This window comes from Argiope bruennichi, chromosome 7 (assembly GCF_947563725.1).
Source record: "Argiope bruennichi chromosome 7, qqArgBrue1.1, whole genome shotgun sequence".
In the NCBI taxonomy this organism is placed as follows: Eukaryota; Metazoa; Arthropoda; class Arachnida; order Araneae; family Araneidae; genus Argiope; species Argiope bruennichi.
The window spans coordinates 57,100,650-57,118,863 of NC_079157.1; the positions used below are offsets into that span (position 1 = coordinate 57,100,650).

At 25.7% G+C, this 18,214-nt stretch overlaps 1 protein-coding gene across 1 annotated transcript; it reads left to right on the plus strand.

The window, feature by feature from the left end:
• The first annotated feature begins 389 nt into the window (after window positions 1-389).
• On the plus strand, window positions 390-13,533 carry LOC129975810 (RNA 3'-terminal phosphate cyclase-like protein). The gene is made up of 7 exons (XM_056089033.1): window positions 390-595; window positions 714-785; window positions 3,164-3,339; window positions 5,506-5,831; window positions 9,057-9,216; window positions 11,840-11,943; window positions 13,383-13,533. The coding sequence occupies exons 1-7, from the start codon at window positions 472-474 to the stop codon at window positions 13,531-13,533; spliced, it is 1,113 nt and encodes a 370-aa protein (XP_055945008.1). The 5' UTR covers window positions 390-471.
• Window positions 13,534-18,214: the final 4,681 nt, after the last annotated feature.

Here is an 18,214-nt window from a genome sequence, read left to right on the forward strand (position 1 = left end):
TCCTCATAATCTAAGCATAGCTCAAAATTACGAAGTCTTTCTTCCTTAATTTTGGAACCTATTTTGTGATATTCGAATTTAGTAAATAAAACATTCAAACGTAAATTATCTCTTTCTCCCGACTTACAGTTGATTTTCAGACGAATCCATTCTTACTTTGAAATAAGTTCTTAAATTTGTGTTGCAAATAAAAGCCCAGAAAGTAATGCTTAAACCAACACCTCCTAAAGTACTCCTTTGTACTTTAGCAAGTATTGTTGTAACGTTATTTTTTCAAAACGTTATTATTATTATTATTATTTTTGGTTCTCGAATCCAAGTAGTCTGTACATGCAAAGAAACGAACCATAGTTATTAAATTATTTTCGAAGTCGTCTGTAGTGGCAACACTTTAGACCGCACGACGTTTGTTTGAAAATATAAACAAATTTTGATCAACACGTGTATTTGAAGCAATTGTGACTTTTAATTATGAGCATTTTGACGTTTCACGGTAGTAATTACTTTCGTCAGAGGCTGATTTTATCCACTATTAGTGGAAAACCGATACAAATAAAAAATATACGAGATACTTCTGATGAACCTGGTGTAAATGGTAATTTTTTTTCATTTCTCTTTAAAACGATTCATTTTATATTAAACATTTTATGGAATAATTAATTATATATATATTGTTTTTTATTTTTCTTAACCTCCTTTTGTTTCAAATTTAGATTATGAGCACAGTTTTTTGAAGTTGTTAGACATAATTACCGATGGTTCAGTGATTGTTGTTAATGAAACAGGTACGTTCAATATGTTAATTTCTCTATTATATAAACTGATGGTACTGCTTTTTATCGTAAGATATAATTACATGTTTCGGCTGTATATTTTATTACAATTTCTTAAATAATATTTGGTAAAACAGTTAATTTTTGCCTAGGCAGAATAAGTTATAAAAACTGAAAATTGCTGTTAAAAATTATAATGCTTTTCAATTTCTGAAATTTCTTAAAATATACTCAAAGTATTTTCTCTGATGTTAAATAGAAAGATATAATGTGTGTCATTTTATTGAATATTCGTGTAATATAGTTGTGCTGTTATTGCTAATCAATGAATAGATAATATTGAGTTCTGCTTTAAAAAAATGTAGAAGAATTATTTAAAAGTATATAAAATTATTTATGTAATTTGATATCTTTGATTTAATCTCCAATGTCAAATAACGATTGTTCTTGCATATATTTTGACGAATTATGTTTATTTTGTATTCATTTTTTTTTTCTTTTCACATGACAATTGTTTTGATAATTTTTTATAGAAACAATGTTATTATTTAACAATATATTGTATATGATAAGAATATTGGGCAATTTTCTGTTTGGGAGGTAATAAACAAAATATATATCAAATGTATCAATTTTATAGGGTGTAGTGTATCAAATATTATACTTTCACTTTTATAATATACCAGTATTGTGTCTATTCTAGTTGTGCTTACAACAAAGTGTGCGTGTAGCAAAGTTCAAACTTGATTGTAACTGCTTCATTAATTAAAGTGCTGAACATAATTATTAGTTAGGGATTAAAGTATTTCTTTTTAAGGATGAAAATTTAAAAATACTGATTAATTTTTTTCTTACAATGCTATTGTAAATATGTAGTTTATGATTATTCTAAAAGAAAAAGGCTAATTACTATATTTATACTATTTCTGTTTATTTGTGAGAGCCATGAAAAACATGATCAAAAAATCTTTTTTTTTATATCTTTTTCATTAATTTAAAAACCTTTGAGGATTGGGATGATAATAATAACATTTGCTTTTAGAACAATTGCTAAATCTTTTTAATGATGTCTTTTTTATAATACTAACTCCTCTTGGCAACTATCTAATTCACTGGGCTTAATGGTTGCTAAAATATTTAATTAAATATTTGAAAATATTTAATTGAATATTTTAAACATGTTCTTAATATGGCTTCTTAAATGGCATGTAAAAAATTAACACACTTTGTTACTTCTAACCTTTTATCAATGTAACTTAATTTCAAACCTATAATAATGTAACATTTGGCATTTTCTTCATGTTAGTAACATTTTAAATATAAATTACTATTTTTTACAGATTAAGAATTATTTATCAGAATTTAGAAAATGTATCAGTTACTTTTCAGAAATTTGTCTTGGCAATTCTTTGTGTTAAGAACAGGATAGCAATTTGATTGTTAAATAAAAGTTAAAAAATATTTGCAACTTTGTTATGCCTTTTATCAATAACTTTGATTTTAATCCTGAATTCTTATGTGTTATTGCTTTTAATATTCATTCAGAATTCTTGTGTTCCTTGTCAGAAAATATACTTAACATATTTTTAAAAATTGATTAAATATAGATAAAATATTTATATAGCAAAAGATTGGAATTATTGAAAAGATTTTTTTATTTATTTTGAATTTTAAGGTATAAAAGTCATTTTCATGCTGTAATGTTTTTGGAAGCTATTGTGGAAAAATGTTTAAATTTTGTTTCATTTTAAATTAGTTAAAATTCTACAAAAAAAAAAAAAAAAAAAAAAAGCTTCAAAATGCATATCCTATCCTCGATAATATATATTTGTCAAATTTGTAGCTAGAATTCTTGTGTTCTTTGACCAAATCTAGGTCAAATAGCCAAGCATGCAGAGTATCAGCTCACATACCCAAACATACATTTATCTTTATATGAAGAAAGATTATATATTTGTCACTTTTGGCAATCTATTGGTTCTCCAAGATTATTGGCTGTATTTACCTTTAAGCAACTTCGGTAATCAGAAAATACTTTTAACCATCAAAATGTTGCAGACAGCAAATACTGAATTATTTTAATAGCCATATATCTGTTCTGTTAATTTTATATACGAATCATCCTAATTATCAAGTCTCATGATATTGCAGTGCTATTAAAACATAACTTTCAGAATAATCAATCTTCTATTTTTTCAAAGCTAATTAATAGCAAAAGCAATTATTAAACCTCTTTAGTGATGTCTGCATTATGATATGCTTATTGTATTTGCATATTTCTGTTATGCTGATTTACAGCAAAGCATGTTTCTTAGTGTTGTCATTATAAAAAACAGAAATTTATTTTAATTGAAGATATTTATTTGAAAATTTATTTATCTATTATTTAGGTACTGTTGTAAAATATAAACCTGGTTTATTGCTCGGAGGTAAACAGCAACATGATTGTTGCATTGGAAGAGCTATTGGTTATTACTTGGAGGCTTTATTGTGTCTTGCTCCTTTCTGCAAGAAACCTCTTCATATTACTTTGAAAGGAGTGACTAATGACAGCATTGATCCTTCAGTAAGTATTTTCTTTATTTCTTTCTCTGAAATGATGATGGAAAAGATATGTTCATATTATCTTTGGTAATAGACTGGTATAACTATAAAGTAATATTATATTGACTTTTTGTTTTAATCTTTTTAATTTATATGTTTTAATTGGACCTTTTATTTCTGATTTCATAATTAAACAGTCTATAAAAATCAATATAGAAATAAAAAAAAATGTTAAAGTTTTTCTTTAAAATGCTCTTATTTTAATTCTTTGAACCAATGAATAACTTAAGCATGAATCCAAACATAATGTTATTTATTATAAGTTATATGTTATTTTCAATTATGTTAATATTGATAAAATGATGCAGAATGAAAGCTCTTACCAATTATAGAACTAAATATTTATTATTTATGAATTCTTATTCTACTGAAAGAGTCAAATTATATGATTGGACTATGAAGATATTAATTGGTGATTTTGAGTAATCCTATATATTTTCCCATTTCTATTTTGACTACTTATGAAAAACACATTATAAAATAAAGATACAGAATTAATTTTTTTTGTTTGATCATATAGCCATATATTTGTTTTTTTTTCTTAAAGCAGAATTCTAAAACTATATTTTTTATTCCATTTTTGAAAGAAAATTTTTGTGTGTATTATAGCACTAGTCTGTATATAAAATAAACTGTATTATAAACTAAAAACTGAGGTTTTAATTTTATGGTATATAAAGATAATTTCCATTCACTAATTATAATGAAATATATGAAATTGAGATAATTTTTTGAAAGAGTTTTTCTTAAAATTCTGAAGAGTTGAGAGGGAAGAGAAGGGAAATTGGTGCAACAATATGGCTTTATAATCTTTTTTTGGTCTAAAAATTCTCAATTTTAGTAGCTGTCTTGCAAAGAAATCTTAATTTTTGTTATTAGTGATTTTTATTTTTAATTTATTGAGCTTATGTGAATATATTCAAAAAATATATTCTCCGCTCCTCTAAAACTAATAGAGTAAGTTGTATTTTAATGTTAATCCAGTGTAACTAGCTTTGATTTCTTATACTTGAAGAAATTTTATATTTTCTTTCTATGGAATTGTGCAGATAGATGTTAATTAGTTTGAATAAGAATATTCAGAAATGTGTACATTTTTAAAAAGTCAATCAAGGAATCAAAGTTAAATAATTAGAAAGAAAAGTTTTTAAAATCCATTCTATGAATGTTACACTCATGACATAATGTTCTCAAGTGCGCTGAATTTGCAAAATTTTATTTTTAAAGAATTAATATGAATATGGTATTAGTTATAGTAGCTGCAATTTCATATCAATTTTTTGAGCATAACTGAAATTTTAAGTCTCTTTCCTTCCTCATCATAGTTTGATTTTATTTAAAATATTGGTATAGAACCTACTTATTTAATCACATACAAATGTTTTTGCTAGTTATAAAAAATGAAATTGTAACATTTTATCGCTGTATTTTAATAAAATATAAATTTATTGATAAGTTTTTAAAATTTTTAATAAAAATAATAATTTCAATTAGAAAATGAATTATTTAAAAATAATTATGAAAGAAAACAACATGCAGTGTGAATTTTATTTTAATTGAAATTTTGTTATTGAAATTGTTGCTTGATTTGATATCTGAAACTTGTAATAAGCTATTATATTATTTGACAGATGAATTTCAAATTGCTAAGGTCTAATAAGCAGTCGCACTGAATAATGATTTTTTTTTTTTTTATTCTTATACTTCTAAACTGGTCTAATCAGCCATACAAATTCTATACTAGCTTGTTAGTTACTATTTCCAAAAGTGAGGTGCAGAATGTAAAGTGAGGGCATCCGTAGTAATAACTCTACATCCTGCACTGCTCTTTTAAAACAGAAACTGGCTCACCAGTATAGAATTTGCATGGCTGATTGAGTTAAAGTAGATAAATCCTATTTTTGAAGATGCAATCTGATATCTCCGAAACTATGTTATTTATATTTTTGTAAGAAAAAATGTTTAAAAAATATGACTCACTGAACTCAACATTAAGTATGCAAAATGCCAGTTTGGCTATTTTATGGTTAATTACGATGGCTATTAAATTATTTTCAGTTTGTGACTGAAATCTTCCTTTTAGATTTGTTCCTCCTTGTTTTATTTAAATTTCATTTTTTAATTTAAGGTTGATGCCATCATGCATTCCTCGCTTCCAATATTAAAAAGATTTATTTTGAATGATGAAAATCTTGAGATAAAAATTATTGGCCGTGGCTTACCACCAGAAGGAGGCGGTGAAGTGTTGTTTCGCTGTCCAATCGTGAATACTATTCGTCCTGTCAAGTGTTTAGATCCTGGAAAGATTAAGAGGATAAGAGGCTATGCATATTCAGTTAGGGTTTCTCCTGCAATGTCTAGTAGAATGGTAGATTCTGCCAAAGGTTTATTGTTGAAGTTTCTACCTGATGTATATATTTATACAGACCATTACAAAGGAAAGCATTCTGGGAAGTAAGTGATTTTTAATAAACCTATTTTTTATTTTAATATTAATCACAGCTCAAGTTGATATTACAGAAAAAGTTGCAGGCTTTGACACCATGTTGTATGTAGATTGTATGTGCATATAAAAAATAACTGAAATATTTTAGCAGAATTTAGTTTTAATTTCAAGTTATAAATATTGTATGTGATGAAATTTTTTTTTAATGAAAATTGTTGTTTTCTAGAAGTCTTCCTCAAAGGCCAGAGAAATATATATTTCTTCATACTTCTATAATTTATTCCCTCACAACTTTCCATGTACTATTAACCCTCTGTGGCTTAGTATTTTGAAATCAGTCATACATTTGATGTATATCAGGATAAAAAATATTACTTTATTTGTTGAAATTATTGCAAATTTGATTTTTTCCAAGAAATATTCTTAGTTTTTTTTTTTTTTTAAATTCAAAAGCAACAAATTATCAAATGCATTAATTGTACTTTATTTAACTTATGCAATTTTATTGTAATTTATGCAACTTTGCATAATTGTTATTTTTAACATTTTAATCGGGGACAGATGTCAGAAATTGATATTGTAAACATGATTGTGGATTTAATGTTCACATTTTTTTTGTGTAAGATTCAATTAGAACATTTCCAAGGAATGTTCAAATAACATTAAAAGCAAGAATCATCAACCAAGCTTTTTTTATTTTACTTTAAAAGTTTTTGTTTATTAAAATATATATTTTTTAACATAAGCTGCCAATGCGTGCAATTAAAATATACAAATAAAAAAAAAGAATTAGTTCATTCACATGAGATAATTTGTAACAGGTTTAGGAGTACATCCAATTTCCAGTTTGTTAGTTACACATTATGTTTTTAAATTTGCATTTGAGTTTTCATTTAAATGTCAAAAACAACACTAATTTCTGTTAAAATTAATTAACTAGTTAAATTCCCTAAATTTCTATTTTTTGTAAATTGAATAACATAAATCAAACAATTTTTAAAGTTACAAGTAGACTGAATGCCAATTAAATACTTATTAATTTATAAATAAAAGATGCTCAGACATAATGCATGCAACATATATTTTTCACAATTTTTTTTTTTTTCATATCTATTCATACTTGAGATTTGTATCAGCTGGAATTCTTTTCATATGACTTGATACATCTGTAATACATATTGATTAGTACTCCTTGAACTAATCTGTTACTATTGTAATTATTTAGCAGATCATTTTTTCCTTTATCCTGTTCACTAATCTCGTATATGATTTGTATTTGATTATTAATCAAAGTAAACAATTTGTTTCATAAGTAATTAAAGAAGGCTATTGTTCTTATCTCTAAATTAAATTAAAGAGGGAGCATTTTCATGTTTCTTTCACATGTTCCCAAAGTGCTTGTTTACTTTTTCGGAATCTGTGATAAATTGCCAATAAATAAATAAAATATGCAAACTATCTCCAATTATTTTGGACAAACCTTGCCATTTTATATATAATGGAGCTTGGCGATCTGGACTTAATTTAAAAATCAGCAGACTAACCCTTATTTTGTGTAATCTAAAAATCCCCTAGTAAAGCAAGGGACTGTTAAAATAAACAAGTAAGAATCTCTGTTGTACGAGGATGTTTTTGAATTCTAGGATTTATTTCAAAAGTTAAGTGTAGTTTCATGTTAACTTTGATTTTTCAATCAATATTTCTGTATATGTTTGAGATTTGTGTGTTGGTGCTGTAAAAACGAGACCATTTGACCTACAGTTACCAGATTTGACACATATGTGCTTTGGAGTGATTTTTGATTGTGACAGTGTGATTTTTTTTTGACATTTTCAATTGATTAAACATTAGGCTTAATTTTGGTATTTTTCTCAATAACTTCAAAAAATATTTACAAAAATGAAATTTGTTTCAAAATTATTAAATATGCAACTTTTTTTTCTGAATTTCTTTTAACAATTTTTTAATTTTTTTCCCTGTTTTCCAACAAATTAAATTGTTGCCCTGAAATGAAAACCATTTTCAATATTTCATGGAGTGTTTAATCATGTCATTTTCTTTTATTGTTGAAAACTAAAGATGAAGGATTCTGTTTAATATCTGTGTAGTTTACAAAACGAATATAAAAAATGAAGTTTCAGTGTGCCTTAATTTAGCAGATAAAGGAACTGCACATTTAGGCTTTTAATAAAGTTATGATGCCTCAATACTGTCTTTATTAGAAAAGTTATTTTATATAATGAATAGAACATATATAAAGCAATAAAAATAACATAGCTTCAATGTCCAATCACTAGTTAGAATTATAGATGTGTAGTTATATCCAAACAATATAAAGGAAATTAAATATAATCAATATTCCTGGAAAAACATCTAGTTGCTGAAATCAGTTAGTCAATAATAAAACAATAGAATGATTTTATTCATCATTAAAACTATTGGTAATTTATTTCTAGGAACATAAAAAAAATGATTAGAAAAAAAATGATTAATAATGTAAATAATTTTTCAAATGGCTTCAATGTAAATAACTTTTCCTTGGCTTTTGTTGGCTCATTCAGTTATAGCATCAAACAAAACTCAAAGAAATAATTTCCTTTTTTGCTTACCTAGCAAAAATTAATACAAAAAATATTAGTTTGTAAATATGTTGAGTTGAAAAAAAAAATTGTAATAATATAAAAAAAAGTAATCAGATATGTGGAAGGGAAGAAATTACTTTCATATTCTCCTTAAAGCATAAAGAGCTTCCATTTCTTTTATTATAATACAGACGAACATTAGAAAACAGTTTTTATCTCACTTTAGAAATATTAATGATTAGAATTTAGAAAAATGAGCAGTTTTAGATATTGGTAAGATCATTTCGTTTAATATTTTCTGTTTTAAGAAAATGTTAAACAGAGATATTGATTTTGAATATTACAATTTTTTTTTTTGTAAATATTTGTAATTTTATTTATGGATAACATAAAGGTTAAGCAGTTGCAACAATGGGAATTGCGTTTGTATCAATTTTATTTGTTTCTGTTAATAATATAATATAGTTTTATGTAATTTAAAAATAAGAAGTTTTTCAGTGACATTTATTGCTTTAATTTTTCAGATGATTATTTTTTAATTAATATATAAGGATGCAATAATCTTTATCAAGCATTCTATATCTCTATTTTTCTGATTAAAATTTTATCACTAATATATATATATATTAAATATCTATTACTTTTTTACAGATCACCTGGTTTTGGCTTAACTTTGATTGCTGAAAGTACTACAGGAGTTTTCTATTCAGCTGAAGCAATATCAAAGCCATCAGGATCAGGAGATGATTTTGTAGTTCCAGAAGATGTTGCCAAACAATCATGTTTTAATCTCTTTGAAGAAATAAACAGAGTAAGTATATTTTGGAAAAAGTTTTAGAATTTAGTGGTCCTTAACAGATGAACCATTGAGTCGGTTTTGTCATTTTTATTATAGTCCTTCTTATTTAATAGGAATGGGTCCACTGTATTTGGAATTATATATTTCCTAATTTATAAAATAATTTTGTTAGATATGGGACACTCAATATATATAAAAACAACATTTCTAAGTATTAGTTAAATCTTAATCCAATTATATAAAATGCTTTTAGAAAGAACCAAAACATTTGTGTAGAAGTGACTTAAACATATACTTGAAGAAATTAGAATATTTCTTAAAATCATTTAGTTATTCAAACACTGAATCTTAATAAGGATTTATTTTAACTGAAGATAATTAAAAGCTGTTATTAAAATCAATTTATAATATAATGCATTTGTTTATTTTGCATTTAATAATTTTTGATCTAATGCATGTGATTTGAAGCAAAACTTACAAAATATTGGATAATTTATTATAAAAGGGGAATATGGTGACCTTCCTTTCTGTAATCCATGTCTGAAATATCTTATTCTTTTTTTATATGGTTGCTTTTGAGAAGGAATTTCGATTTGGAGACCTTCCTTAGTTGTGTTTTATGTTGATTAGAACATGTAGCAGCAAAATTTTTCTACTTCTCATGCCTCCCTTTCCCATTCCACTACTTTAAAGGAACCCTAATACTTTTACAAATGTGTAATGTTCAGATTTTCAGTTTAATTTTATTTGGTATTTTCATGTAAGAAAATAAATAGTGTCTATCTTCTGTTGCAGTTTTTGATTAAGAATACAAAATGTCAAGGATTAAAGATATTCTCTTTAGGTTTTTAATTATATTTGAGTTTTGAACATGACATTTGAACATTTGAAATGATTTGTTGGAATAAATATAATTATGATTCCTGGTGATAAAGAAGTTTGCTTTTTTAAGGGACTTTTCTTTAAAATACATTTTTTAAAAAGAAAAGAATTAGTATGTAGAAAATATTGTTAGTTAAGGGAATGGTTCACATTCAATAATGTTTACAAAATATTTTGACCTCAGTTTTGTATTGTTGGGCATTTTATTTATATTATTTTATGTGTGTCTAAAAACACACACACACACACAGAGATTTTGTTTTAATTTTTCCCATTATTATTATTTCACTTTTAACAGCTTATTTTTTATCAGATCATTTATGTGGTTCTTATTTATACAGCTTCTGTTTTGTACATAATCTGTACATTTTGTAAAATTTTTCAGTAACAGCTTTGTAATATTTCAGTCTATTGTAAAGTTAGTGATATAGATTTGTAATATTAGTTAAGAAAATTTTGAAATAGTTGATTAAAAATTTGATACTCATGTTTATAGTTTCACCTATCGAATTCAGAATGCATTGTTATCTTAAGAATTATTTAATTCGATTGATTCTTTATAGTCCAAAATCTTCTCTTCCCTCAAAATATGTTGACTTTTTCTTATTGTCCCCTTTTAAAAAAATATTTTTTTAAATCCTCTGATATGTAACTTCTTATATGTTTGATAATATGAATATTAATTAATTAATTTATTATTTTTTTTATTTAAGCCATAGAAATGTTGTATTAATTGAAATGATTATTTATTAAAACATACAATCAAATAAAGTTTATAGGTTTCTTATTTGTTATTTCATTACAGTCTCAGTTAAATTTTAAGCTTTTGAACAATAAAGCCCTTTTTTATCCCAAGCAGAAGATATAAAATTTGAATTTATGGCTTATGTTCAGTATGCAAGAAGATAATAATCTTCTGAGAACAAAGATCACTTCAATTAGCAATTGTATTACTGTACCATGACTTTGAAATTATTCACAATTCATTAATTAATAGAAGATAAATGATCTAATGCTAATTTTAGTGATGATGAAGAGAATATAAAGAAATTATACCACCTTTGTTTAAAGATGCAGTGAGCTCTATTGAAAAACTGAATTAATTTTGCTTGTGAAAAAGCATTCAAATATAATTCATATTACTTATTAATACTCAGAGACAGTGAGCTCATCAAATAATAATTAAAGGTGTGTTTAATTAAATGCCTACTTACATGAACATTACATGTATAAAATAAGAAATGTTTAATTAGGCAATAAAGGCATGGATTTTTTACACTTTCATGATAAAAGTTTATTTTAAAAATTTAATTATTGCTTTCAGTACTATATAATAAGATGTTATTTTTATGTTAAAAGCTTTAAAATTAATAAATTTATATGAATTTCTATCAGCAGCATTAAATTTGTAATAATTAAAGTTATTTATTAAAATTTAAATAATATGTCCTTATTCAAACATCATTTACATCAGTTTCTTAAAAAGCCATATGAATGGTATTTTTTAAACATCTTCAAAATAATCTCATTGCTATGTCATTATTCATCTGTTACATATGGAGGTTAAGAAACTTGAGTTCAAGAACTCCGTGACACTCTTGTCAAATCCACAAATCGAATGATGTTTCACTATATTTCTTTTTATGTGTAATTTCTGTTATGTTCAGAGCAGTTCAATGTTTTATTGCAATCATGAATATTTATTATGATTAAATTGTAAGAATTATCAAATTGGTGATTTATCCTTTTATAGGGTGGTTGTGTAGATTCGAATAACCAGAGTTTAGTTTGCTTGTTGATGGCTCTAGGTCCTACAGATGTATCAAAATTTAAAACAGGCCCATTGTCTCCTTATACGTAAGTGTAATTTTTTGAATTTATTATGTATAATATTTAATACTGGCTGATATATCAGCATAATTGGAAATGAAAATATTTTTATATCTATTTATTATAACTCACTATCTTAAACTTATATTGAACAAGAAGTTTAAGTACTTGTGGATAAAATTTAAAATACACATAACAATTATCATACATTAAACCAACTGTTTATGGTATATGCGAGAAAGAAAAAGTATGTTTATTATTAGAACTCAAAGAAATGAAAATGATCATGTAAGTAAATGCTTTTTATAGACATATATATTTAAAAGTTAGAAAAGAGTACAGACATATATATGGTTATTCTAAATTTTATAAATTGTTTTACAATATATATATATATATATATATATATATATATAATATAATATGTGTATGTAATGATATTTAATATCTAACTTAATCTAAATTAATTTCCTAAAATTTATGCCTAATTCGGCCCATGTTGGGTGTGTTCTAAAGTGTTCTCTTGTTTCCTGATCCTATTTCCCGTATGAAGCTGTGTAAAAATTACTGCACAATCAGTAGTATGTATCAAGTGAAAATTATCTGTCTGTTGCCCTTGTCAAAGGTCAACACGTGTATTCAATCACCACGTGGCTGGAAATCCCATGTTATATAAGACTACTGATCATTTGTTTCGTGCCCTCCTTCCTTCCTTACTTCAGCTTTTGTTCCAGGCTGTGGCGGATGTGCCTTGTCCGCATCTCTGCTTGTAAATAATTATGCTTTCCCGGAATGGATATTAAAATTAATTTTAAAATGTAAAATGTCCCATCTATATCTTCGAACCTGCATTCTACTTCAAACAAAATAAGCTTGCATAATAAATAAATGCAAAATTCTTATTGTCTGCTTTTTTTTTAATTAAAATAAGTGATCGCAAATATCCGTTGCACAAAACAATTTTTAATAGCTAGCAACTGCTATTTTTTTTCTGTAAATAAATAATAATTTTTAATTAAAGATAAAAAATATATAACAAAACTATGTAGCAAAATTTTAACATTTGTAAAATATCTACAATATTTTCATGGAAAGATAATGTCAATATTGAAGGCAAAGTAATCTTTTTCATGCGTAGAAACATAATTTTTAATTTAAAAAGCAGTTTTTAATTAATTTTTACAAGCTTTTAACTAAAATCTTTATATCTGAGAAAAACCAAAGAAATATTTACTTCCTTAAGAGTTTTACTGTGTACAAATTATTTATAAATTTCTCTGATTTATATAGATTTGTATTTAAATGTTAATAATTCATAAAATTTATTAAAATGTCATTTTGAGCTAAGTATTTGTATTCATTTACCATTGTTCTTTTGAAGGATATGTTTTGTAATATTTTTATTATGGATAATTGTTTGATAAAATTTGTTGATTTAATTTTTTTTCTTTTTTTTCCCTTTTTAGTATACAATTTTTGCGACACATTGAAGACTTTTTACAGCTAAGAATGAAATTAGAAACTGAGAAAGATGAAAATTTGCAATTAGGAACTCATAAAGTTATAGTAACATGTATTGGTATAGGTTTTTCAAATATGAGCCGCAGTGTATCATAATATTTATAATCTATGAAATTGTAAATAAAATCGTTTTTATAAAATAATTCTTGTTCTGTCACTTTTAAAATAATTCTTGTCCTTCACTTGCTTTAATAATTTTTTCATTTTATTTTAGATGAATTAAGTAACTAAATTTATTAATCTTATGTTTTGATGAAGGAGTTTGTCAGTTAATCAATTTATAACATTTTGTTGTAGGGGCTTTTTATTATATTGATTTTGTTGTAGAAGTTCAATGTAAATTATATATTCCGATTCAAAATTCAATCTGAAATTCATCCATAATATTGGAGAAAAAGTATTACTAAAAAATTAAGTTGTCGTTATGCATAGAAAATTTTATTTTTATAAGAAAAAGAAACGTAATTCTTAAAAACTCATAAATGTAATAACTAAGAAAATGAGGATAATTATCATATTGTAAATAACTTACAAATGAAATTTTCTAATGATAAAGGCAAAAGATATTGTAAACCATGCGGATATTGTTAAAAATGAAACTAAAGTTACTTCAAATTCTTGTATATTAATACAGGATAATGGCTGCTGTTGCACTCTACAAGGAAGATTGTTTTACCTAGAACTATCATATTTAGCACATATATACTTTAGAAGCTTCAGTGTATACCTCTAAGCATTTTTTTTTAATTTTAAATATTAGATACTTAAAAATTAAGCAAGATTTTTGTGTTTTCCCACACTAACTACTGAAATATTGTTCCACAAAATTGATTATAACATTTTAAAGTTCAATATATATATATAATATAAATAAAATATTTTATTTTTATCCGTTTACTTGCAAGGCAATTTATTTTTGAATTTTGACAATTTTTAATACTTTTTTTGAGTAGTTTTGAATAATATATAGTTCATTGTTGCAAAGAGATTCAGATCGTTTCATTGTTACATTAAATATTTAATCACATAATTTTATTTCTTCATTGAAAGTTGGTACAGAAGTGAAAGAAATGAAGCGAAATGCAAATAGATATGTCGCCAAATGAAAATGCATATAAAGTCTGTATAATTTTGATACAAATTGAAGGTAGAAAGAGTATGCTTTCATAATCATAATCAGTTGTTCATGTCTTATCTTAAGAATTATTTTTTTAAAAATAATAGTGAGATGTTAAGACTAATATTTTTTTTATGTATATTTAAAAACTGTTGGAATTTTTCTATTCTTGAAATTTTCATCCCACAACTACAAAAGATATGGAATAATAATAACAATAATAAAATCTGCACAATATGTATGAGGAATCAATGTGAAGCTATATTGAAGATAACATTCAATTTGAAATAGATTATTGAGATACTAATTCTTCACTATGACGACATGGGATTTGACTCCATTAAGGCAGTTTATGCTCACAATAAACAGAATTTGTATAACGATGGTAATCCCTTGGGTACATTTCACAGCTAAGGTTCGTCATATAACCGTTTTCCCATATGGCAAATTTAATTTGTCAGTTGTTGAATTTTATTTGTCTTTATAATAATGAATTTAATAAAACCTCATTCATCAATTAATGTTTTATGTAATATCACCTGTCCATCACCTGATTAAATCTGTTCCAAATGCAAAAATCATTTAAAAAATCTTGCCCAAAGGAATAGGGTAACATGGGTCTATGGTTTGTTCCAACTTGATTTCTTTTTTTAAATGTTTTGTTGTGGAAATCATGAGCATCAGGTTATGCACAAGATATTTAACTGATATTAAACATCATTAATATGTTCGATGGCCAACATGTCTTCAACAGCAGCTAGTTTGGTAATAAAATTAGTCCATTTATTTTCGTTGTCGAAAATGGTCGGATAACGACAGTATCGAAAATTCCGATATCAAGGGAGAATTTCAACTTCAGAATGTAAGTAGAAGGAAAGAAGTATGTCTTTTCAGGTGACAAAATAGTTTTTTAAAAAAAGATGTAAACAATCAAACTAAGACAATTGATAGATTCGAAATCTTTACCAAGGAAAAGGAAAAACTATTTAGGAAACCATTTATTTTAATTTAACCATACTATTAACCATTTATTTTAATTTACAGTAATTTAACTGAAATTAATTAAACTATTAACCAATATTTCCGGCGAACCAACAGGTCGGCAGAGACGATTAATATATATATATATATATATATATATATATATATATATATATATATATATATATATATATATATATATATATATATATGTGAGAGAGAGAGAGCATAATGATATTTTTAAATCTTAATTAAATTCCTGACTTTTATTTTAAATAAGCTCGTATTAACTTGATTCTAAAATGTTCCCTTATTTCCTGATCCAATTCCCATTTTTTATTTAATTCTAACACGCATCTAGAAAATTGATAGCTATTCATTTTCTTATGCACTGAGCGAAGGGGTAAATATTCGAAATATTTACTACATTCTATTAAAGATAAGTCAGATTCCCTTGCCTAAAGTGACATGTGGCAAAGAAATCCCTCGCAGAATCTTATAATAAAATCACTGTAGGGAAAAGTTACTATCTCTTTTGCTCTCATATCGCGATATAAACTGATGCATCTTCTATCGCTTTTTTCTTTGTATTTACTATGACCTTGTGTGAAATAAATTGAAGTTAAAATTTCAAAATTTTCTTCTTTTTGCCCACGTATCTGTAAAATTATGATTACTCACACACAAATATATAAAGATTTATAAAAAAGTAAAATTAATAGGAAATGAAAATAATGATAAATAATATCGGATAAATAAAAAATAAATAAATAAAATTAAATCTATAAATAATTGGTAAAATAATTCGAAATAATGAATACTAAATTAAATTTATTATAAATAATTCATCATAATTAAACTACTTTAAAATTCAACAACCAATAGAAAAACATTCTAATAAAGCATTCCGAACTAGTGTTACACCAATATATCTGTCGGTAGCTAAAAGCCACAACAGTCAGCACTTATTTATGACAATCGACAGAAAATGTGGCAATTCTATATGAAGATCGGATTTAAAGGTGAACAAATTCGTAGCTTTGATTTATCCCCGTGATTCGGACTCTCTTCCTAATTAGATGTCCCCTTCTATCTCCTAAGTATAGTACAGAAGAGACAATATAATTAAATAAACTGTGCAAATAACAAGCATGCCTGTGTGCGTACAGGTTAGTGGCAGCCAATTTATTAAGGCTAGCCAGACTGAAACCAATTGCAAACTAGCCCCAGCCGAGAAGAAAAGAAACCAAGCTCCGTTTAAAGAGACGACTATAGAAGTCCAAGGAAATAAAAATGAAAACAGTAGACACAAAGAAACTACTTAAGGAATTGAAACTTGTTTACAGCAATACCAAACATGATGTAACTAAGCGATAAACTTGGATTAAATTGGAAGATAAAGAAACTGTCAATACAGATGTTATAAAATTCGACAGTCGGTTTTTATTATCAGAACTGAAAATCTGTATAAAATTTTGGACTTAATCCATCAATGATTGATTATCTAGTGTTATTATTATTATTATTATTTTACTTTTTTGTGTACGAAGAGAAAGTAATTGTTAACAAATTCGAACTCGAGATTTTGACAAATCGCCACGTTTTAGACTTTATAGACGTTATTATAAAATGATAATTATGATAAATTTGGAATACGTGTTCTCAATTGTATTCTATATGTAGTGTCGATATAATTTAAATCTCAAAAGCTAAATCTATTATCTCATTCCAAATGAAACCAGCTGGATTGGTCTTCCCAAAACATTCTCGCATACTCTCTAATAAACTTGTCACTCTAAAGAGAGCCTTATATTGTATTGGCGTACAATAGTTACGAAATATTAACTTTTGGCGTGATTTAGCATTTTGAATGAATATGTTGTGTCTTCCTTGGCGAGATATTTGGCGATTAATCCCTGGCATGCGTTAATAGTATCTAAAAATCGAATTTGTGTTTTTGACATGTCTTTCTCAACCGATGGAAACAAAAAGTTGGCATAAAACTGAAATTTATTCACAAATTCGCATACTAAATTTGATATATTTAAGTCATTGCGTTTACTTATTTCTGAAACTATAGACCGACAGACAGTCAACCTGTCGTTGGATTTGGTTCAAAATTTGATAGATGTCTACACTATATATTTTAAATCTGTGCATCGAATTTTATCTATATAGCTCTATTCATTTTGTAGTTGTGCTAATTTATATTCAAACAGCTGGACAGACAGATTTCCCAGGAACGAATTTTACGCAAAATTTGATAGAAATTGTAAATTTGGTGTAAAGACCGTATACCAAACTTCAATCATCTAGCTCAAATCGTTTTTGATTTATCTTTGTCACAAACAGACAAACATTTTCCAAAAAAAATGTTTTTCGAACTGGGGAATGTTTAAAACGTGGGGATCCGTTAAAATTTCTCGAGTCCGAATTTTTTGACGATTACTATATTATCTCTATACTGCCTATACGAGAAAGTAAAAATGTCAGCAATGAACTTTGTTTAACCTGTCGCCAATGACAAAGATAGAAATATTTTGTTCCTGTTAAATATTTATTTAATTAGCGGAAACTTTAAGTAAAATTTAAAAGAGAATTATGACGACGTTAAGCCACTGTTGCAAAACAGTTTTTCTCTGGATTTTCAATAACGGATGACGCGTCAGAGGCAAGAGA

What these genes read in the sequence shown, in the direction of transcription:
- LOC129975810 (XM_056089033.1), top strand. Translation starts at nt 472, where the DNA reads ATGAGCATTTTGACGTTTCACGGTAGTAATTACTTTCGTCAGAGGCTG. An exon ending in GATTGTTGTTAATGAAACAG is followed by an intron (nt 786 to 3,163) that starts GTACGTTCAATA and finishes TCTATTATTTAG; the next exon opens with GTACTGTTGTAAAATATAAA. An exon ending in GGCCCATTGTCTCCTTATAC is followed by an intron (nt 11,944 to 13,382) that starts GTAAGTGTAATT and finishes TTCCCTTTTTAG; the next exon opens with TATACAATTTTTGCGACACA.